The sequence below is a fragment of the Microcebus murinus genome, chromosome 19 (genome assembly GCF_040939455.1).
Source record: "Microcebus murinus isolate Inina chromosome 19, M.murinus_Inina_mat1.0, whole genome shotgun sequence".
Classification (NCBI taxonomy): Eukaryota; Metazoa; Chordata; class Mammalia; order Primates; family Cheirogaleidae; genus Microcebus; species Microcebus murinus.
The window spans coordinates 44,954,858-44,977,833 of NC_134122.1; the positions used below are offsets into that span (position 1 = coordinate 44,954,858).

General features: G+C 40.5%; 1 protein-coding gene across 2 annotated transcripts in view; it reads left to right on the plus strand.

The window, feature by feature from the left end:
* Positions 1-22,976, plus strand: part of MTR (5-methyltetrahydrofolate-homocysteine methyltransferase) — a 100,762-nt gene that overhangs the window by 25,387 nt on the left and 52,399 nt on the right. For both annotated transcript variants that reach the window (XM_075995500.1, XM_075995499.1), the window contains exons 10-16: positions 1,015-1,076; positions 2,493-2,560; positions 4,687-4,766; positions 8,298-8,410; positions 12,287-12,427; positions 15,106-15,291; positions 22,692-22,871. In XM_075995500.1, the coding sequence (XP_075851615.1) occupies positions 1,015-1,076; positions 2,493-2,560; positions 4,687-4,766; positions 8,298-8,410; positions 12,287-12,427; positions 15,106-15,291; positions 22,692-22,871 (830 nt within the window). The remainder of the gene's footprint in view (positions 1-1,014; positions 1,077-2,492; positions 2,561-4,686; positions 4,767-8,297; positions 8,411-12,286; positions 12,428-15,105; positions 15,292-22,691; positions 22,872-22,976) is intronic.

Genomic DNA, 22,976 nt, shown 5'->3' on the forward strand with positions numbered 1-22,976 from the left:
GGACTAGAGCCTTGCTTTTGGTGACAGTCCTGCCGAATGGATGTGGCCAGAGAGATGAGTGCGAGGGAGAGGGGAGGGGGTCCTTTTCTGGTTCCACTCTGGTAGCAGAAGAGTGAAAGAAGAATCTTATATATTGTTACCGTTTTCCTTTTCTAAAAGCTAGGACTTGTAGTTTACGGTATGTAAATGTTCTGAAGATATTTGTGGACAATTCTCAAACCATCCAATTAAATATTGGTAATTTGTTTTGGGTTAACCAGATTTCCCTGTGAATGTTTTTGAGCACTGCTTAGCTACTTAGCTAAAATCATTTTCCAGCCTGCTTTCTCCAAATATATACATTTTAATGCACAATAAATTTTTATTTCCCACCAGGAATAAGTAACTAGAAGGGGATAATAAATAAAACAGGGAACTGGATAGAGTCTAAAGTCTTCTTTTTTTTTTTTTTTATTGTTTTTAAAAATCATGGCTTGTTGAATTCTTTGTTTTTTTTGTTTTTTTTGTTTTTTTTTTAAAGCCAGTCAAATTTAGCAGTGGGGGATTGAATACCAACTTTAGTGACCCTAATGTTAGTAAGTTCTGATAACCCACTACCATCGGCCCAGCCAGGCTAAAGTCTTACTTGGGAAAATGTATTTGAAAGAAGACTGGTTGATTTTTGTTTGTTTTTGACTGCATGTTAATTGCTTAGTTCAAAGGTAGTATTTCTTACACCCCCCATCCCCAAGCAGCTAGGTACTAAGAATTTCCATTTGGTAAGGACATAGCAGTGCATCTTTTCCTTCAAATGGGAAAAAAAATTAAGTTTATTTCCTCTGTGATTCTTTTTTAAGTGTGGTATTTCTGTGCTTACTATGTTAATATTATGTATTGTTATTTATGTTTGCAGGTAATCACCATTTAATGTAAATATAAAATTTTATAACTGTTAATATTAACCTAAAGCCTTCAAAAATATGATGTATATTTGTTAAGGTACTTTCCAATAATGGCTGAAATATCCTTTCTCAGGTCTTCCTAACACCTTTGGTGACTATGATGAAACGCCTTCTATGATGGCCAAACACCTGAAGGTCAGGGATCCTCTTTCACTTGGGTTTTTACGAGATAGATAGAAATTTAGATTTAAAATATTTAGAAACAGAATTTTTCTCCAAAGAAATCCCATTGTCTGTGTAACAAAGAAAAGATTAGTTGTTCTGAATTAAGGTGGTAGAGACCTGGGAAGGGCCAGCTCTGATCCTTATCCTCAGCCGGCACTGGTGGCTACTGGAAAATTCCCATCGAGTCTACCTCAAACTAATGGAGACTTGGCTCACCTCTGAGACTTCCTCTGCACCCCTCCCAAGTGGTGGCTTCTTCCCCATATATTCCTCAAACTGCTGGGTGGAGAGTGTCTGTCTGGCCCACCATTGTCATTTCCGTCACTCTCCCGCTTTCCCGTGTACCTGACATCTTTTCATCCTAGGTCATGAGACCATACTAGCCACCACTGCTCCTTATTGCACTCAATTGCTGGCACCTGGGTCTCCTTCCTCCCCCCCCCCCCCCCATTCCTTAAATTGTTAGCTCCTGTCTCACAGATAGTCTCTTTTCAACTGTTTTTGACTTCTTATGATTTCAATATCTTATGTAGAGGATCTTTCCAATATTCTGACTTCTTAGATACTTGACTTTGTCTCTCAGTTACCGTGTCCTTCCCTTACTAGCCTATGGTTAAACTCCTATATGTAGCCACTGCCACATGTTGTAACTGGAGTACTTGAAACATGACCATTGTGACAGAGGAGCTTAATTTTTGTTTAGAAAATTTTAAATTAATTTAAATGTAAAAGCTGATACTCACTTTTTTTTTTTTTTTTTTTTTTTTTTTGAGGCAGAGTCTCACTCTGTTGCCTGGGCTACAGTGCCGTGGCATCAGCCTAGCTCACAGCAACCTCAGAGTCCTGGGCTTAAACAAGCCTTCTGCCTCAGCCTCCCGAGTAGCTGGGACTACAGGCATGCATGCCACCACGCCTGGCTAATTTTTTCTCTATATATATTTTTTAGTTGTCTAGCTAATTTCTTTCTATTTTTACTTAGAGATGGGGTTTCACTCTTGCTCAGGCTGATCTCGAACTCCTGACCTCGAGCAATCCTCCTGCCTTGGCCTCCCAGTCATTTTAAATGTTATTTGAAAATGTATTATCCATCTCACATTTATTCAGCTCAGCATAATGGATAAAAATTGTTTAATATTAGATAGGCAAATAAATTTCCTATTGCATTTTAAATGTATAGAGGAATTCATAGTATCTGAACTGTTCTCTGTGTTTGTTCTTATATCTAGGGCATGTGACATCTTTATATCCGGAGTTAAGTTTGTTTAGCTCTCTTTTTAGTGTAGTCTTAGATATTCAGGAAATGTAAATGGCTTTTATGCTTAATTGATGGTGTTGAATTTAGAATTCAGATGAACTCATGGAAACTTTGGCCTTTCCTAAATGCAGAACTTTGCTATGGATGGCTTGGTCAATATAGTTGGTGGATGCTGTGGTTCGACACCAGATCATATCAGGTAATAGTCACCTCTTAATATTTTACCTTTTGTTATGGGCTGAATTGTGTCCTCCCCAAATTTCTGTGTTGAAGTCTTAACTCCTAGTATCTCAGAATGTGACTGTATTTAGAGATAGCACCTTTAAAGAGATAATTAAACTAAAATGAGGTTATACGGTGGACCCTATTCCAATATGACTGGTGTCCTTGTAAGAAGAGGACACAGATGCACACAGAGAGGGAAGACCATGTAGAGACAGGGAGAAGACAGCCACCTACGACCCATGAAAGAGGCCTCAGAAGAAACCAGCCCTGCTGACTCCTGGACCTCAGATGTCTGGCCTCCAAATTATAGGAAAATAAATTTCTGTTTTTTAGCCATCCAGTCCGTGGTACTTTGTTATGGCAGCCCTAGAAAGCTTAAATGCCTTATATTATGAAAAATTCCAAAAGTAAAGGTAGAGAAATAATAAAATGAATCTCTATATGCGTTACACATAGTTGCCATAATTTTCAGTGTTTTGCAGTTCTTATTTTATCTATCCTAACTCCCCCCCCCCAATATGGTAAAAGCAAATCCCAGATATCCTGATATTCTGTTCTTAAATATCTGAATAATATTTGCATGCTCAAAGAGGGGCAACTTGTATTTCTCGTGGGGAAATACATTCTTCCATTCAGTTTTCTGGTGGAAGGGGAACACAGCAAGACGACAGGCATCTGGAGATCAAGGAAAGTGTCTTCACCTTGCCTGGCACACAGTTGTTGCTTAATTCATGTTTTCAAGTGAGCGTATGAAGGAAGGGAGTGAAACAAGAGCATGGCCATGTATGCTTAATTCCTGACAGTTTCGTGGCTTACAGGAAGACTGGAATTCAGTGAAACAGAATATAGTTAGGATGGTTGTATTTGTTTTTTCCCTAGAGTGACTGATGAGTGTATTTTGAGCCAGTCATCTCACTGTTCCACATCTGCTTTCATGCGTATAATATGTTCACTCTGCGGAATGACCTAATAGCTCACTGCTTTTGGTGACTTCTGTGATAGGCTTTTTTTTTTTTTTTTTAATTTTTTTTTTTTTTTTGAAACAATCTCACTTTGTTGCCCAGGCTGGAGTGAGTGCCATGGCATCAGCCTAGCTCACAGCAACCTCAAACTCCTGGGCTCAAGCAGTCCTACTGCCTCAGCCTCCCGAGTAGCTGGGACTACAGGCATGCGCCACCATGCCCGGCTATAGACTCTTAATAAACATAATTTTTTAAAACATCTTTTAAATAATATCTGAAAGCTATCAGTAGTTGAATATAGCTTATCTTTGGATCACAGACTACCTCTTTTGGTTGTTAAGGTCATTTCCTCTTTAAAAAAAGAGGAGTTGTCTTAAATTTCTCTGTGTGTTTATGTGTATCTATGTTTATATCTATCTGTATATAAATTTGCTGCTTTGCCTTGGACATCCACATTACTGATTTGGAAGCAGTAGAGTGAGCAGTTCTTCCTGGTGCTGATAAATTTAGTGGAGTACCCAGATTTTCCTGATTGATCAAAGACATGATTCATTAAAGCTGATAAAGTTGAGGAGAGTGTGAATGACGAAAATAAATGTCTGGGAGCAATCATGTTGCTTTACTGCTCTGCACCCTCCTTACTCCATGCATGTGTGTGCTGCAGTAAAAACAGATCTGCACGGCCTGATTCCCTCTGCCCCTAGCTCCTCTACTCCTGTCTGCCCCTCCTCCTCAAAGCTGAAGCTTTTTTTCTGTTAAACTATTAAGAAGCAAGGACATGTTCTGTGTGTGGCTTTGATAGAGTAAAGGACATCTGTGGATTCGGAGAAGGGGAGGAGGTTTGCTGTCTGCATTTGTGCAAACAATCAGGTAGCTCCAGGTTCATGCCCCTGAAAGCAGAAATGACATAGCCAATGCACAGCCGACTGGGCAGGCACATAAAAATTAAAGTTTATAGATTAATTTTCTACATTACTGAGAAAACTAAAAGGCATAACTCTTGCTGCACATTTGGAAGCAGGTTTATAATTATATGCATAGTTACATTAAAGAGACTTAATTTCATTGCTTCAAATTAGTTTCATTAAATTTATTTTATTCTGAATTAATGAATCTAGTGCTTTCTCTTTCAACTCAGGGAAATTGCCAAAGCTGTGAAAGATTGTAAGCCTAGAATTCCACCTGCCACTGTTTTTGAAGGACATATGTTACTATCTGGTAAGTCGGGAAGATGTGGTGTTTGTGATTTCAGAAGCCATTTGTAGAATGTATTTAATATGTTTATTCTAAGTGGTAGTGATGTTTGTGCCAAAGAACTTGTTTATTAGGTCAAAGAAGAATACATATTTTTCTTGGCACTTAAGTGAATTATAGTGAAGAACTCTTTTTCTGCCAGGCAGGGTGGGAATGAGAACACATCAACTTCAGGGTAAAAGTGAATGAAAGTGCAGGTGATTTGCCCAGTTAGCACCCCTGGTTAGAATGAGAGCCCTGTAGTTCTGTCTCTGTCGTGCACTGTTTTGAAAACATACTCTTGGACACAACCTAACAATTTTAATTGTCAGGTTGATACTAGTTATTGAAAATTCCAAACTGCCAAGGCCCAGTGTTTGGTAATGGCAGCAACACCTTGCTAGAAAATTTTGTTTGCTTCCAAAATATTATTGTTGTAATCTTACATTTGCCATGTGTCAACTCTTTAGAAAATGTTGCAATATTTATTTTATGTTAGTTCTCAGCAGAATCCTGTAAGCATGAGTTTTGGCATTCAAAGAAAGAACATTAGTAAAATAGTCATTATGCCAACTGTTAGAAAAATAACTAAATTTTATATATTTGTTTCAATACTTTCATAAAATTTTAGATGGTAACTTTAAGCAAAAAAAAAAGTATGATTTTTAGAGAACTTGCAGATAACACGTGGAGAATTACATTCTCTAATAGCTTTGAATTTAAGACCTTTCTAAATTGAAATATCATCTCTTATGTTATTCTATGGAAAGAAATAAAATACAAGTGACAGCAAAAGCAGTGTAACTTTTCTCAGTCAGAACATATTGCACAGAATAATCCCAATGAGTGAGTGTGAAGTTGGGTTAATAAACATACTGACTATGTTCAGGTTAGCCCTTTTTTTTCTTTTTATATTCCAGAAGGCAGAGGATGAGATTAGAGGTGGGATTTATGATTTATGTTACTCTCCCTCCCCCCAAAAAGTGGCTTTTGTCAGATGTAGCAAGAAGCTTTATTTATTTCATTCTTAGAATTTAAAGCTATGCATTACTTCAAGCAAGCACTAACAATAAAAATATTTAACCTTTGCCAAAACTGAAACAAGAGAGGCATTTACATATGACTTCCTTTAGAATTTATATGTAAAAGAATTCTTCTTCAACTTGAATTTCCTGCACTATCTCTAAATTGCTTTAACAGTCACCTTCAATCAGATTTTAAAAGAATGACACTAAACACACTTTTGAAAATTGTTCTTTTATAAATTGCAGACTGGAGAGAAGTGCGGCTTTCCTATCAGATGCTTCACATTCATAATAGATCAGAAGTGCTTTGTGTGGGATGCTTTTAGGGAGGTCATAGGAGAACTCTTCAGCATTTAAATGTTGGCATCCCTGCTTGCCTGTCCTGCGAGGATCATGGATGCCATGGAAGGCCAAGCCTGGAGGATCATTCCAGTGGGAAGGGAATTCATAGCCGAAACTGGGACGTGATGGTCTCAGTGAACAAACAGCCTAGAATAGTTTTATAATGATCCAGCTTACATTCATTATTTTCCTCTCTCTCCTATCTGTTTTTTCCTTATCCAGTGCCTTGGCAAAGGACTTATAAGCCATTTTCTTTTATTAACCACAACAGCTATGATTGCAGATGCTAATTTTGTGCTTATTAACATTATCCAGTATTATTTTCACAATAACATTGTAAAGCAGATACTTTGCTATTCCTACTTTATAAGCTCAGAGACTGTGTGGGAAGTTGCCCTGGGTTTTTCAGTCAGGTAAGTGATTTGAACCCAAGGCTTTCTGTCCCTAGAACCTGCCTATAACCACCCAGTGAGACTGCCTCTCCTAATACCGTGTTTCCCGGAAAATAAGAACAGGGTCTTATATTTATTTTTCCTCAAGAAGACACCCTAGGGCTTATTTTCAGGGATGTGTTATTCTTTCTGGGCTTAGTAGGAGACTGGTTGCTGAAGCTTTTCCCCTATCCCCTGGTGTTTGTGGGGGGTGAGAGAGGCCCACAGTGCTGAGTAAAATGACAGCCACAGCGTTCCTTCTTCCCCCTGGAGACACACAATACCTAACGCGGAGCGTCCCGCTTGCTTTTCAGTTCACTGAGGAGTCTTTCCCCTCAAAGCCTCAGCTTGCAGCATGCACAGATGCTTCACATTCATAATAGATCAGAAGTGCTTTGTGTGGGATGCTTTTAGGGAGGTCATAGGAGAACTCTTCAGCATTTAAATGTTGGCATCCCTGCTTGCCTGTCCTGCGAGGATCATGGATGCCATGGAAGGCCAAGCCTGGAGGATCATTCCAGTGGGAAGGGAATTCATAGCCGAAACTGGGACGTGATGGTCTCAGTGAACAAACAGCCTAGAATAGTTTTATAATGATCCAGCTTTGGATCATTATGGATCCAAATTTGGATCCAAATTTGGATCAGGATGGCCGGGGCCTGACAGGGGGAGCCGACCTTGTTGGTGGGGCTGCTCCCACCTTTCTGGTCACCTCTGGGATAGTAGCTGTCACGATGGGGCAGATGAGAAGGGCTGCTCATCTTCTTTACCGCTCAGAGACTAAATGCATGGGTTGTGCAGATAGCTGTGTAGCCACGCCCATCACTAGGGCTTATTTTCGGGATAGGGCTTATATTGCGCAAATGCTTAGAAATCCTGCTAGGGTTTATTTTATGGGTAAGTCTTATTTTCAGGGAAACACGGTATTTAAATATAGAACAAAAACAGTTCAGAAGGCCAGGTGTGGTGGCTCACACCTGTAGTCCCAGCACTTCAGTGTAATATATCCACAGGTATTATCTGATATTTGCCCCTAAATTGGCCTGCGACACAGAATATATTATTACCCATTGGCAGATAAGGACACAGGCACCAAAAGTCCAGCTGGCTTACCCAGCGCCAGCTCATTAGTGGTGGACCTGCCATAGTGACTCCTGCCTCCCGGGTGTCAAACTGGGTCCTTCTTCATGACCCAGTGCAGCCTCGGTAGTTACGGATTCCAGTCCTCTGGATCAAAGAGATACTTGATCTTTACTTAAAGCTCTGAAGGCGTTGTTGGTGGGAGTAGGAAAGTGTACCCCCACCCCCAGCTTCAAGCTGCTATCTGAGTGGATGCTGGTGGAACTACCTTTTTTGATTCTAACTTCCTCCATGGCTTTGGCCCCAGATTCTTGGTTAAATAGGGATATGATGATAATTTTTCCTTCTTTCTCAGAGATAGTATTTTTTTTAGTCTTTTAGGAATATTTGCAACATAAAACACCGAAATATTTCTTTTGAGAGTTCAGCTTGTAAGCATAGCTGTAATAAATAGCGTTTGTTGTGTCTGAATCCCCCTAGAGGGGAAGGCTGTGGTCCTGTTTCCATGTTGGATTTCCTGTCCGCTCAGATGCGCTAAGATATAGTAACTTCTTTCTTATTGAATATATTTGTGTCTGTCTGTCTCATGTCATCCATATGCATTGTCAGAAATTTTTCAAAATGCTTCTCCTTTTAAGGTCTAGAGTCCTTCAAGATTGGACCGTACACCAACTTTGTTAACATTGGAGAGCGCTGTAACGTTGCAGGATCAAGGAAGTTTGCTAAACTCATCATGGCAGGAAACTATGAAGTGAGCATCTTGATAAGACCCCCGAGGCATCTGCCATGTCTCTGGCTAGACAGCATGTAAATGAAACAGCTCTCTGCCTTTGATAGAGTTATTAGCAGAGCTGCTAGGAAGTGTGAGAAGACGGGGATGTGTGTTTGCAGCAGGCTGGCTGGTGGGAGGATGAAGCTTTGAAAAATCAAAGCTGCTATTGTCAATATTTGTCAAAAAGTACTGCGTTTGAGGCATGAAGTGGAATGAGATGGGTTCCAGGTTCTAGCTATTTCTATTAATCATGAGATAAGTTACAAAAATTTGAGAGCGCACTTCATTTTGGCATCTCACAGATCCTTGTAGGGAAAGCCAAGAAAATTTCAATGACCTCATGAGCACATCAAATGCTGACTGATGAGGGTGTTATTGATCCTGTTAGCTATAGATGAAAATAAACAAACGAAAGAAATAGGCCCTTGCCTTGGAAAATTATGTGAACTTTATAGCCATGGTGTTTTTAAGCTCACTCTGTGGATGAGCAAAATTTAATCCACACAGAGCCCACCCGAGAAATCTGGATTTCTGTTTCTTATGCAAATATGCAGTTAAAAGTGGAGGAATTTGGTCTCGGCTTTAATGATAATTAATTTTGTCCTTCAACTTTTTTCACTTTAAGGTTTTACAAGCCTTAGGAAATAGATCTTCCAGAAAGCAGCATCAGAGCTGGTATAGTTTTCATCACAAGGAAGGGATCCATTAATCACCCTCTGTGTACCTTGGGCCTCCTGGGCAGTGGGTCTTCCTTCTTGGTGCCTCAGCCCCGGCACGTTGTCAGGGCCTGGTCAGCTGGTCACTTGGTGCCTGACCAGTTAGTTCCCTATCAGTCCTCTTCCTTTCATTCTTGCTCCTGTCCACTGCCACTGTCTGCTTCTGTCTCACAGTGCTCTGTAGTTTAGAAGTTCTGCAAGGTGACTTTTTTCCCCCCTGCATATAGGATAAAATTCAAACTCTTTAGGCCATCTTTCCATCCTCTCCACTGGGGCATCAAACTGTACCCCTCCATCCTCATCTGTCATCTCAACCTTCTGGGAGTCTTGCTTCTGCCTCTGCTCATGTTTGTCCCTTCTGAACAAGTGCCCAGTGATCTTCATAGTCATACAGTGTGTTCCTTAATTGGCCATGTTTCTCTTGGTGTTTCTATTCTTTTTTTTAACTTATTTTTGTTCTCCTCTTTTTTTTTTTTTGCTTTTTTTTTGAGACAGAGTCTTAGTCTTGTTGCCCCGGCTAGAGTGCCATGGCGTCAGCCTAGCTCACAGCAACCTCAAACTCCTGGGCTCAAGCGATCCTACTGCCTCAGCCTCCCGAGTAGCTGAGACTACAGGCATGCACCACCATGCCCAGCTAATTTTTTCTATATATTTTTAGTTGGCCAATTAATTTCTTTCTATCTATTTTTTTTAGTAGAGACAGGGTCTCACTCTTGCTCAGGCTGGTTTCCAACTCCTAACATTGAGGAATCCTTCCGTCTTGGCCTCCTAGAGTGCTAGGATTACAGGCATGAGCCACCGCACCCGACCTTTTCTTGTTTTACACATATATATATTTTTATAGTTATTACCCTCCAAGATATCCATGTCCTATTGATGTTTTGATTCTTATGCTCATTCTATGGTGTCCCTTTCAGCTCTCAGATTTGATAGATTTGAGACGGAGAGTGGAAAGCATTTTAAGAAGATGCAAACGAGTGGAATTAATAACTGTCATTTAGTAAGGTATTTCTACCAGGGGTCCTCAAACTTTTTAAACGGGGACAGCCAGTTCACTGTCCCTCAGACCATTGGAGGGCCAGACTGCACATATCTTATTTTGAAGTAAAAAAACAGACGGGCAAAAACACCCGCATGTGGCCCACGGGCCGTAGTTTGAGGATGCCTGTTCTATACGCTAGTTTCTGTGCTAAGCACTTTCTGTCATTACTCATTTAATCTTAACAGCTCCATGAGATCGATACAGTTGCTATCCCATTTTGCAGATGCAGAGATGAAGGCTTGGGAGGTTAAATCTACCTGTGTGTTGTTTCACAGCAAGTAAATGATAAAACCCAAGTCTATCAAGTGCATGCCCTTACCCACCTTGCCGTCTCTGCATGGAAACAGTGGGAGAGGCAGTGGAAGCAGGGTGGGGTAGGTGGGAGTGGCTCCTATGAGAGTCTGGCTTTCCATGAGTTAGTGATCCCTCATGGCTCTGTGGTTTAATGGACAGGGCACAGACCTGAAAGAAGTTTCAATCCTGTCTTCTTGCTCAACTGTGCGTCTTTAAACAAACTACTTACCTCTCTGAGCTTCTCTCTTTTTAAGCTGTTATTCTGTGACTCTTCTGAAATATACAGGTCAGATATTGATATTTCTGTTTTCCAGGTTTTTTGACCCTTGTTGCTTACTATCTATCTCCTCTCCGTTTCTTCCAATTCATCTCCCATTGGCCAGCTGAAGATTCCTCTTAGCTTTCTCCATTTCAGTCCAGAGAGACCCTTCCCTTTCCCGGATGTTTAGATAATCTTAGCATTTGGCCCACATATTTTATGGTAGTGCCTAGTAGTTTTTTATCACTATGTCACATGCCCCCAATTAGATGTAAACCCTTCAATTACAGGGATTGTGATTTATACTTCCTTTCATTCTTTATACTATTCAAATCATTACTGATAGTGAAAAACATCTTTTGATTTGCTAAATTTAATCACAGTCCCTTTTCTCTGTGCAGCCTTGGCTCACTGCAATTGATGTTTCCTTGTGGCGTATGCCATTAGAGTTTCGTGCTTTTTCTATTAATGTCACGATGTTGCTAAAAATTTGATTTTCTTGGGCTAAGAAAAAATCAGGACATCAGCATCTACTATTGATTTTATCTTTGTTGTTTTATTACACTGTGAAGTGTACAGTGAAGACTTAGACAAACAAAAAGTCCCTGCCCTATCAATTAGTTAGAAAGTATTATTGAATGTGTATATTTTGCCTGGCGTTGTTCAGAGTAGGAGGCACGCAAGACCTTTCTTGATTTCCAAACACTTCGAATCTATTTGAAGGAATGAATTAGTACTCATGAAGTCACAAGGAAATGATAAGGTAATAAACTATGTGACGGTGGTTTTGAGAGGCTACAGAGCGTTGTGGAATAAGCAGTTTCCTAAAGTGTGGTCTTTGGAACATTGATCCTACAAGATATTCCTTAAATGGTCATGAGTGGGAGATGCTGCATATTGTGTTCTGTTTTGGGAGGTCTACCGTGTATAAGACCATATTAAAAGATTTAAAAGCCTTCCAGTATAAAAACCTGCTGAGATTTATTTAACTCACGTTTCTTTTCATGCAACTCCTATTCACAGCGTGCAATGAACACTCTGCCTATTTTTGGCAAATACTGAAGAGTTAAATAGTCTGGGGTGGTTTCTCTAAGGACTTTCCTTGGAGGAGATGCGACTTGGGTCGTAAACAATGTGGAAGGGAAGGGGATTGCATTCCAACAGTGGGGACAAGGTGATCTGTAGCACAGAGATGAAACCGACCTGGCTGGGTCAAGGGTCCCGTGGGGGTGGAGTGGGAATTTCATTTGGGTAAGAAGGTGGGGCCAGCTCGGCCTTGACGGCCAGGCTGAGGAATTTAGAGTCTTTGTGGTGGGAGAACAGCCTTGGGATTCCAAGCAACAAAATGATGTGATGGAAGAGACATGTCAGAAAGGTTGTTCTGTGATGAGTGGTGGGTGGACAGTGGGCGCAGGGGCAGGGAGCCTGGCTGGTTAGTCTGTAATCTGGAAGGACAACTGGGGAGGGCAAGGGATTCCTTTTGTTAGCCTGCCCTCAGGTCTCACCGACTCCTAATGCTGCTTCCCCTCACATTCCTCCCTCAGGAAGCCCTGGGTATTGCCAAGGCGCAGGTGGAAATGGGAGCCCAGGTGCTGGATGTCAACATGGATGATGGCATGTTAGATGGTCCCAGTGCAATGACCAGATTTTGCAACTTAATTGCCTCCGAGCCTGACATTGCCAAGGTTATACAAAGTTTATATATTTATCAAGGGAATCTACTTGTCTCACTCTGTCACTCGTTTAACTTTGTCCGTTGTCCCGTTGATCTGTCAACTCAAGAACTGGTTTTCTGTTTTCCTACGTTGAAAGCGCAGTGGTTTCTGATTGTTGGCTTTCTCTCAATTAACGGTAACCTTTTGGTGTAAAGCAGATTTGAGAGAAAGGTCACTTCAGTTTGGCTGTGTCCAAGGCCTTTGGGTTGGCCTGTGAAAACTGACTGATTCTCCTCGGAGAGAACTCGCTCTTCACATCTCTGGAGGATATACCTACCTGTTCCTACCAAATCATTGGTTCTGTTTCTACAATAGAAGAGAGAATTCAGTTAATTCTTCTTTATTGCCAGAAGAAGGACCTTTTTGGCTAGATTAAGACAAAAGCTTAAACAAGATTAAATCAAGATATCATGCCACTTTGACATTTGTTCTTTAAAACGTGAAAGTTAATTTTTGTGTCTGTACATTTTTAGGTGGGTTTTAAAACTTTTTAGATGGGTTTTAAAAACTTTAAATTTTTAGATGGATTTTAAAAACTTTAAAAATCTTACCTCATTTCTCTTTCATTACATTGTGATAAGGAATGATTTTTTTTTAAGTTCTTTTTTAAACACATTTCCTTGTGCTTTAAGAGTTGCAGTTTTCAGTTTGGGCTGTTGGTTTTTCATTAGGTTTCAGCAAATGCTTACGTTAGAAGTCTTGTGGTAAGCACTGAATTACATTCTCCCATCTTTCATTTGTATCTTAAACTCTTTACCAAAAAGCCTCTTCACTCCTCTGGCAGTAAATATTTTGAGAATTTAAGGTGCACAGAAACTAAACGACTTGTTCAAAGTCAGTCAGAATCAAGTGGAGCCAGTTGTTCACCAACTTAGTAGTGGGTAGAGGGCTGGACTGACTCACTGTGTCCATGAACTTGGCCCTCGTGCCCTCCTCATCTCTAACATGGGAGAGGCATACCTGCTTTGCCTGATTGGGGAATTGTAAAGATGAAAGTGCCTTGTCAACTGGGAAGAACCCCATGTAACCAAAGAGTTTGTTAGCATTCTAATTGCCACAATAATTTCCTTTCTTATCTTTTTTTTTTCTGAGACAGAGTCTCACTCTGTTGCCTAGGCTAGAATGCCATGGCGTTAGCCTAGCTCATATAGCAACCTCAGACTCCTCGGCTCAAGTGATCCTCCTGCCTCAGTCTCCCAAGTAGCTGAGGCTACAGGCATGTGCCACCACACTCAGTTATTTTTCTTTTTTTTCTGTTTTTAGTTGTCCAGCTAATTTTCTTCTATTTTTAGTAGAGATGGGGTCTTGGTCTTGCTGAGGCTGGCCTCGAACTCCTGACCTCAAGCTATCCTACCGCCTCGACCTCCCAGAGTGCTAGGATTACAGGCATGAGCCACCATGCCTGGCCCTTATCTTTCTTGATTTTTGACCTACTACCAAAATTTATTGGAAGCCAAGTTTGGACCAGTTGCGGTAGAGCATAAAAACATGTTACCAGCACGTTTTCACCAGTAGGGTAGGAACACCAAACAATCAGCAAGTTCTTTAAAACATTGGCCTGATATTGTCATTGCATTTGACCCTTTTCCTAGCAAACCTTTGATTACTAGCATGCTAAGAAAAAGCAAAACCAGTAGCATTCTTGTTCTTTTTTGCTCTCTTTTGAGGGTGTGGCCTACAAATTTTTGTCTACTCACTCTTCAGTCCTCAGTTGAAATGTCTCCTGCCATGGGCAGCTTTCCTTAAATTCTCCTTCCCTTCTCTCCCTGCTTCGTACACTGGATTTGGTGCCCCTGAAATGTGCTTTCATGGCAGCCTGAGTTGCTTTTGTGCTCTAATGTTTACTGCACTTTGTACCATTGCTTGCTTAATTATTTATCTTTGTAAGCTTTATGAAGCCAGGGACCTGTCTACCTTACTATTGTCCCTAAATGGGACCTAGCATAGCAGTCACTCCATTATTTATTACGTGGCTTAATTAAATAATGTGGCCTAGAACAGCTGCCCCATTTCATTTCTTTATACCAACCTCATCCTTCCTTTGAGCCCTTCCTATCACCTTTCCTGGAAGAGAGGTATGAATTTTAAAAAAATCTATTTTCATCTGTGCATTTTAATTTTGTTCTTTAGTTTTATGTATGTTTGTTGAGTATTAGATCTACTTTTCCTTTCTAGCATTGAAACTCTTTTTGTTTTTTCAGGGAGGCACTTGATTTGATTTTCTAAAGGGAAGATAGAATTTGAGTAACTTGGTTAGAGGGCTGTTTCCAAAGAGTTGAGCATTAACCCCTGAGTTAGATCAGGGATGTCTGAGTCCTATTCAAGGTGTTTGCCGTAGGGTTTAGACACTTGGACAAGTAAACTAGTACTGAAGCCAGTGAACTGATCTTACTAATTCCATTCTTATGTATAGCTATGATCTTTGAGTTATAAATTCCTGGTCCACCCATAGATTCTCTTGTAAGACTGAAATTATTCCAAGTATTTTAGGCTTTTAGGACAAGTGCATTAGAATTTTATCTCTGACACACGACTATTATTTGTTTATTGTTTCCCTAAAGAAGAAATAGGAATATTTGGGTGCTCCTGGAAGGAAGTATATTGTGACTTGTGGCCTCTCTGTGATTTTCTTGCCCTTCTGATCTCAGGTGCCCTTGTGCATCGACTCTTCCAATTTTGCTGTGATTGAAGCTGGGTTAAAGTGTTGCCAAGGGAAGTGCATTGTCAATAGCATCAGTCTGAAGGAGGGCGAGGAGGACTTCTTGGAGAAGGCCAGGAAGATTAAGAAGTTTGGAGCTGCTGTGGTGGTCATGGCTTTTGATGAAGAAGGGCAGGTGAGTGACTTCTTTTGGCCTAGCTGCATTGTGTTACCCAGGTTAGATAGCAGTTGGAGCAAAGGAAGTCTGAAACAGCTGTGTTCATATATATACACATGCATAATATCTGCATGCAGTCATGCCTCACTTAATGATGAGGATATGTTCTGAGAAATACATCATTGGGAGATTTCATCATTGCATGAACATCATAGAGTGTACTTACACAAACCTCGATGGTAGAGCCTGGTACACACCTAGGTTAGGTGGTATAGACTCCTAGGCTACAAACCTGTACAGCATATTACTCTAGTGAATACTATAGGCGGTGGTAATACAATGCTTAGTATTTGTGTATCTAAACATAGAAAATGTATAATAAAAATACTTTTTTATAATCTTTTGGGACCACTGTCCTATATATAATCCTCCATTGACTAAATGTCATTATATAGCATGACTCTGTATGAAAATTTAATATATAATAAAGTCTTTATGTCAATGGAGAAAGGTCGAATTAGTCAATAAATGCTATTGGGATAACTGGTTTATGCATTTGAAATAAAATATAGTTAGAGCCCCATTTCTCACCATACACTAAAATAAAGTCTACATTGATTAAAGATCTAAATGTAAAGAACCAAAATTCTAAAGAATATGTAGGAAAATGTTAATCTAAACTTGGGATGTGAAAGAGATAATTCAAGAGGCCAGAAAGAAAACTGATAGGGCTGTCCACATGAAAATTTAAAACTTTATGGATTTTAAAGTCAGCTGATTTAAAAAAACTTTTTTTTAAATGTAAAACTTTGTGTAGCAAAAGACATGGTACTATTTGCAACATAGCAGTGGGTCAATATCCCTAATATGCAAAGAGTTTCTATAAATCAGAAAGCAAAACATCCAAATTAACCCAATAGAAAAATGGACAAAGAAAATGAGTAAGTAACTTATAGAAAAAGAAATATTAATAACAAATAGCCAATAAGCCTATGAGAATATACTAAGTGTTGTGAGGATTAACGAAATAAAAAAAGTAAAGCAATAATGCGATTAGTTCCTTTATCAAATAGAAAAAAACTAAATATTGATAAACAGCAACTCTCATACTATCTCTGTCATGGAATCAGGATAGGGCACGTGGGAAGCTTGAAGTATAATGGTAGTTCAACTGGGTGATATACTGATTATTGTTATATTTTATACTTCATATAACTTTTTTTTTTTTTTTGAGACAGAGTCTCGCTTTGTTGCCCAGGCTAGAGTGAGTGGCATCAGCCTAGCTCACAGCAATCTCAAGCAATCCTGCTGCCTCAGCCTCCCAAGTAGCTGGGACTACAGGCATGAGCCACCATGCCCAGCTAATTTTTTCTATATATGTTAGTTGGCCAATTAATTTCATTCTATTTATAGTAGAGACGGGATCTCACTCTTGCTCAGGTTGTTTTCAAACTCCTGACCTTGAGAGATCTGCCCGCCTCGGCCTCCCAGAGTGCTGGGATTACACCGTGAGCCACCATGCTGTGCCACTGCTAGAGGTCTTAAAAAAAAAACACACCCTTGGACTCTAGCCCTTGAGTTTCTGACTCATTTGGTCTGGCATGAGGCTGGCTTCAGTAATTTTAAAGTCTTAGAGGTGATTGTCCTGTGTATTCCGGTTGAAAACCACTAGCAGAGTTTATCTCATTTAGTCCTCAGAGCAACTGCCGGGGGTGGTTGTCATTCCATTGTACAGTGAGACAGTGTCCTATGTCTAGGACATGGTGGAACCAGGTTTTCACCCTTGGCCTGCCTGGTTTGAAGACTGGTGCAGTGTTCACCTCATGCTTTGTTTATTGGCATTGCTAAAGGGCTTGTTTTTGTTTAAGAACAAGTGTTCCTAAATTAGATCTGAATGTGACCATAAATAAAAAGTAAAGGCAGGAAAAAAATTCTTTAATTTGCTAGTTATAAAAGAAATACAAAGTAGAGTAATATTTAGGTAATATTTTATTGTTATACTAAATTAGTAAAAGTAAACTTAAAGATGATCAAACTCTGTGCAGGTACAGCAGGGATAAAACAGAAACCTCATTTGTTTCAGAGTGTGGTGTAAACTGGTACAGTCCTTAGAAAGATAATACCTATCATAATTGAAATCCTTTTTTTGTTTGATAATTTTTGATGTGAGTTTTCTTAGAAATATAATTATCACGTAATAGAATAGAGTATACTAGTTTTTGTTTGCATGTGTGTAGACTATTTAAAAGAATAATCAACATCATACTATAAATGCATCCATAATATACAGCACATTTTCCTGTGTTAAAATGATTTGAAAATAAATTTTCAATTTATGGAGAAAATTAATCCCCATTGGGATATTGATTAGAATTAATCCTAATCTAGAAAATAATGAAGAATTAGTATCTTGCCAATATTCAAATTTGTCATTGAGGGACATGGAATATCTTTCTAAGTACTCATTCAATGGAGTTTTATAGTTTTCCTTAAATTGGAAATATAAGATCATTCCTAGGTATTTTGTGTTGTTGCTTTGTTTTTTTTGTTGTGATTGGCTTATTTTTCCATTGGTAAATATTTTTTCTTTGGTAGCAGTTAGTGAATCTTAGATTTTTATTTCATAACCAGCCTCTTAATTGAACTTAGAGAAACTGACAATGTTTTTCAGTTGAGTATCTTGGATTTTTAAGTAGGATGTAGACTGTAGTAATATTAATGGTTCTAGGAGACTAAAGTTGATACTTTTTAGTTTTCCCTTGATTTTTACCTTGCAGAAGGTAATTGACCCAGGCCTAGGAGTAGATTCTCAAATTTTCTCCTCTGACTTTCTCTGAACTTTGTGGAAATCTGACATTTATTTCTGCATTTTAAGGGCCTCCCTTTTAGTGGCTGCAGGTAGGTCACCACTCCTGCGTAAGAGTACATGATTGAATATTTCTATTTCTGGGCCTTTCCCTATAAGATGGATTATATTTTAAATTCTTTGCTTATTAGAAAGAGACATACCTAGATCACCTTCAGAGATGGAGTTTTATGGCAGGGATATGAGCAATATAAGGCCTCCAAGCCACTGTTGTCCCTCAGACCTCCGGAGCCTGGGATGTCCAGTTGTCCCCCAGGAATAAGAGTACAGCATGTAGTAGGCCTGCGTCCCAAGCTTGGTGTCCCAGCTCCCCAGCATGCTCCTGGCGTCCCTTTGTCTAAAAGAGAATTGAGTAGGTTCAGTTTGCCCCTGTTAGGATATGGTATAACTTCATTCAGGCCTTCATATTTGACATTAAGTAGCATCTTTCTGCAAACAGCATCTATCTGTAGAGTCTAGAGAAAGCTACCATGGAGCCCTGCGTCATCATGGTGATTATGCAGATGAGTCTGGATTGTGACTTCCTTATCAGTTGTGTCACCATGATCACTCTAAACCAGTGGCTCTCTGCTGGACTGATTTTGCCACTACAGGAAACATTTGGCAAAGTCTAGGGAGATGTTTTTATTGTCACGCCGGTGGTGGGGTGAAGAGTGCTGCTTACATCTGGTAGGTAGAGGACAGGAATGCTGCTAAAAATCCCCGGCAAAGACTTACTGGGCTGGGTAACCCTGTTTTTAAGCCAGAGCAGCTTTATCTGCCCCTCCTTCTTTCTGCCGTGGCAGCCCGTGGAGAAAGGGCAAGCGTTTTTTGCCCAGGGCAGTTGGATTCCTGGAAGGTGGGAAAAGCAGGGGATAGAATTCAGATTTAGGGCCACGTTATTAAAAGGAAGGCAAAGCTAGAGCATAGTTTATAGGTCTTATCAATATATTTTTGGGTGTTGGTTTAAAATATGTCTCTATAAGTAATCAGTCTTTCTGCTGTTCCTGTGAGTCGTCCGTTCCTGCTGCGTCCCCGCTGCGTCCCCCTGTGTCCTCCGTGCTTGGAGGCACCAAAGCCCATCCGTCCTCTGTTCTATCCGGGGATTGATACATGGGTTAAGACTTTCTCTGTCTTTCTTCCATCTCACTCCCCACGGAACTTGGATCTCCTCATAGAGGGTGACATTTAAAACAACCTTGTCTTTAAATGTCCAGAAGTTTTCACTGTGTAGCTTCTCTGTTGCTTAAGAGTAGACCTGGTTGATAAAGTCATAAAAGACATTGATTCCTTTCTTCTTGCCCCTTAGATTGTCACTGACTTTCCCTCTACCCCAACCTAAGAAAGTGCCACATTTCACCTATCAGTGGTTCTCATCTTGGCTATGCATTAGCAACCTAAATGGCTTCTAAAATATACTGTTGCCTAGGCCTCATCTCAAGATTATGATTTAACTGGTCTAGGCTAAGGTATTAGTATTAAAAAGCAAGCAAACAAAAATCCCTCCGGTTTATCATAATACGCAGCTAGGGTTGAGAGCCCTTCTTGATGTAGGAGAACCTACCATTCTGTTGTTTTGCTGAACTTCTACTGTGGATCTGTGAAATGCATGGGCATGATCGAGGCTTTATTAGTATGTCTGTCTCACAGCCCTGGCTGAGGAGTGAGACAGGGAACCTTGGAGAAGCTGACATGCTATGACCTGCTTCTGGCAAAGGCCTGTACACTAACGTTCTGTTCATTCTGAGATTCATTTGTTCATTCAACAGACAGAGGTTGAGTGTTAATGGGGTAGATACTAACTATGCCAGGTGCAGCGTGAGCAATTTGACAAGGGCTCTGTCCTTTCAGGGGTTGTTGCTAGTGACTCTATTCTGGCCCTAGAAATGAATTCCTGTCCTGTGAGGATGTCACTGTTTGCCCCACATGCAGTGCTGTCTTTGGTACATAGCTGAACCCCACACCCTACTCCCCTGGAGGTGACATACTGCTCACCTCAACCTGCCCAACTTGGCCAGATATTGTTTGTAACTCAGAGAGAGAAATGACTAGGACCTTGACTTCATTTACCAACCAGACTAGGTTACTAAGAAATACTAGTAGCACTGGTCACTCCTGTGCCTTTTCTCTTAGTGAGCTTAGCTGGGCCATGAACCTAGAGCCTAGAACTCTTACTTGGCTCTCTGGTGAAGGGTAAACTTTTAAAGTCCAAGACCAAAGACACCTGTGGATAACCTACTCTTGAATGCTTTTTTTCTGGGCACACATCTCAGTCTCAACCTTAACCTTATCACTCTAACTGAAGGCAGCAGAAGTAAGTTGTTGAAGAAATCCCATTACGGAAGATAAGAGCTTGCCACCTCCCTTAAAGTCTGGTACGGTGGGGCTGCAAAGCCCACTCCCCATCTCCTTTTCTCCGGGCCCCTTGGTCTGCAAAGTCATGGGAACACTTCCCAAGTAGGAGGTGAAATTCTGACCCACCAGCTGCAGGGAGCAGTTAGAGACCAAAGAGAACAGTTGAGAAAGAATACCAAAGTAGGTGAGTGATCAAAAGGCTAGGTGTACCAGTGAGTTCTTTGTGTAATTCTCCCACTATTTTCTGGAGTGTGGGGCCTTACTAGATGTTCTTGAGCTATGTCAGCATCCTCAACTGCTCCTCTCTGTGGAAGACTGCAGCACGTATTTCAGTGGGGTCAGCCGTTTTTCAAGTGCATTTTTCACATTCATAATTAACCTTCAGAATTGTATATGACTTTTTTTTTTTTTTGGAATCACCATAATGAGAGCAAGCAATCTTTTTTTTTTTAAGTAGATTTGATTTTTCATACAACCAAACTCATTCAGAATAACCTGTATGTTGAAGTTGTAAATTTGATCTGAAGACAGTTCGTGTCCATGACAAAGTTCAGAAATGCTTTGAGTAGCAGTATGCACGCGTCCAACAACAGTATCGAACACACATAGTCTGACAGGCCCTGCCCTGGGCACTGAGGATACAGCAGGACTGCCATTCTAGGTGGGGGAGATGAGTGACAAATAAGTAATAATAAGGTAGTGTAGGAGGTGGACTGTGGCCTCCTGCCTGAGCCTTGAGCCAAAGCTTAAGTTTGCTTACAATACTGAACAAAAGCTTTGAAAATGATTAACAACCAGCTTCAAGAGAAAGTGGTCCCGCTCTCTTTAATAGGACGTGGCACCCTTTGGTGCAGGGGTCCACTGGCCCCAGTCAAAGCCAGCACAATCCGGTTACTATCAAGATGAAGCCCAAAGTTGACCACTTGTAGACCTTTTGCTTCATTTTAATGCTAAAAATTATGCCCAAGTGTAGAGAGTTAACATGCTGATGAGACATACAATATGTGGAGAATGGTCAGCTGCCAACAAAACTCCCTCTACGTGCTATGATTTCAATGCTAGTGTCAAACTTTCTCTCCTCTTTAAAAGTTCCCCAGCCCTTTGTTCAGAGAGCCAGTCCTGTTATTCCTTAACTAGCACTGTCTCTCTTTTGTTTGAGCAAAACTTCCCTGCAAAAAGAAAGCCTTGCCTGTATAAATTCCTTTTTTGGTCTTGTGCCAGTTTCTATTGACTCAGGACCAAGAACTGTGAGGTCGGTAACAATAAAACAAATAAATGTAATAAACACGCTGCCCACTTAATACAATTTCTAGAAAGAGATGCTCTGAAGAACGGGAGAGACCGGAAAGGTAGAGGTAAGGCTGGCTGAGAGAGGGTGATTTAAGGCAGGCTCCGAGAAGGGGACGTTCGGGCAGAGACCTGAGTGGTGTGGAGCACAAAGCCATGTCACAGTATGTTCTGGGCAGTGGCAGCGATAAATGAAAGGCTCTGAGGTCGGAACAAGCTGGCCAGGTTTCAGGAACACCAAAGGAGTGGGGGCCGAGGGTGTGGAGGAGGGGACAAATAATGACAGGAAATGAACCTGGAGATGCAGACCGAGATTCTGAGGATGATGGGAAGCAGCCAGGGCTACGAGCCTTGCTGGAGTCAGTGTTCTGCCTTCTTAGGGACATTATCTTGAAGGGTAATACCAATTTGTACTTATGACTTAAGGCACATGGTAACAAGCCGAGTTATGATGGATGGGGGTGAGGAATAAACACATAGCCTTGAGTCTACTTAGACTGCTATTGTGGGAAGATCCAAGAAAGCGATGGCAGTGTCACCTGGATGGAGGGTTAAGACACTGCAGGCAGGTCAAGAGAGGGAGGGACACTTATTTTTTAATCTCTTCTTTAGCAGTGTTTGAATTTTTATCATATGCATGTATTTTTTAGAAGCCTATTTTCTCATTTACCCTATATGTTTGTGTGTAAGATTTGATTTTTTACATAAACACTATAGCTGTCTTGTTTGTAAAAACAGAAAGGGATCTTTAAACCAATTTCTCCAATGAGACAATTTGATAAATGATTAGAGGCTGCTTGGCCTTTGGGTTTCTGTGAAATCCCAAGCATTGACACTTGAGTACTTTCAGCAAGTGATAGGTGCTGTTTCCTTCCAAAGATAGCACTTATTTTTTTCTTTTTCAAATTACATCTTTTGTTCCTTTCCCCAGGCAACAGAAACAGACACCAAAATCAGCATCTGCACTCGGGCCTACCATCTACTTGTGAAAAAACTGGGCTTTAATCCAAATGATATCATCTTTGACCCTAATATCCTAACCATTGGTACTGGGATGGAGGAACACAACTTGTATGCTATTAATTATATCCATGCAACAAAAGTCATTAAAGTAAGTGTGAGTATTTTTTCTGCCCAAGACATGGCTCAAATGTATCACCTGGGTCCAGTGAATGTTTAGAGCTAACATATATTTATTGACTGAATGACTTTGAAC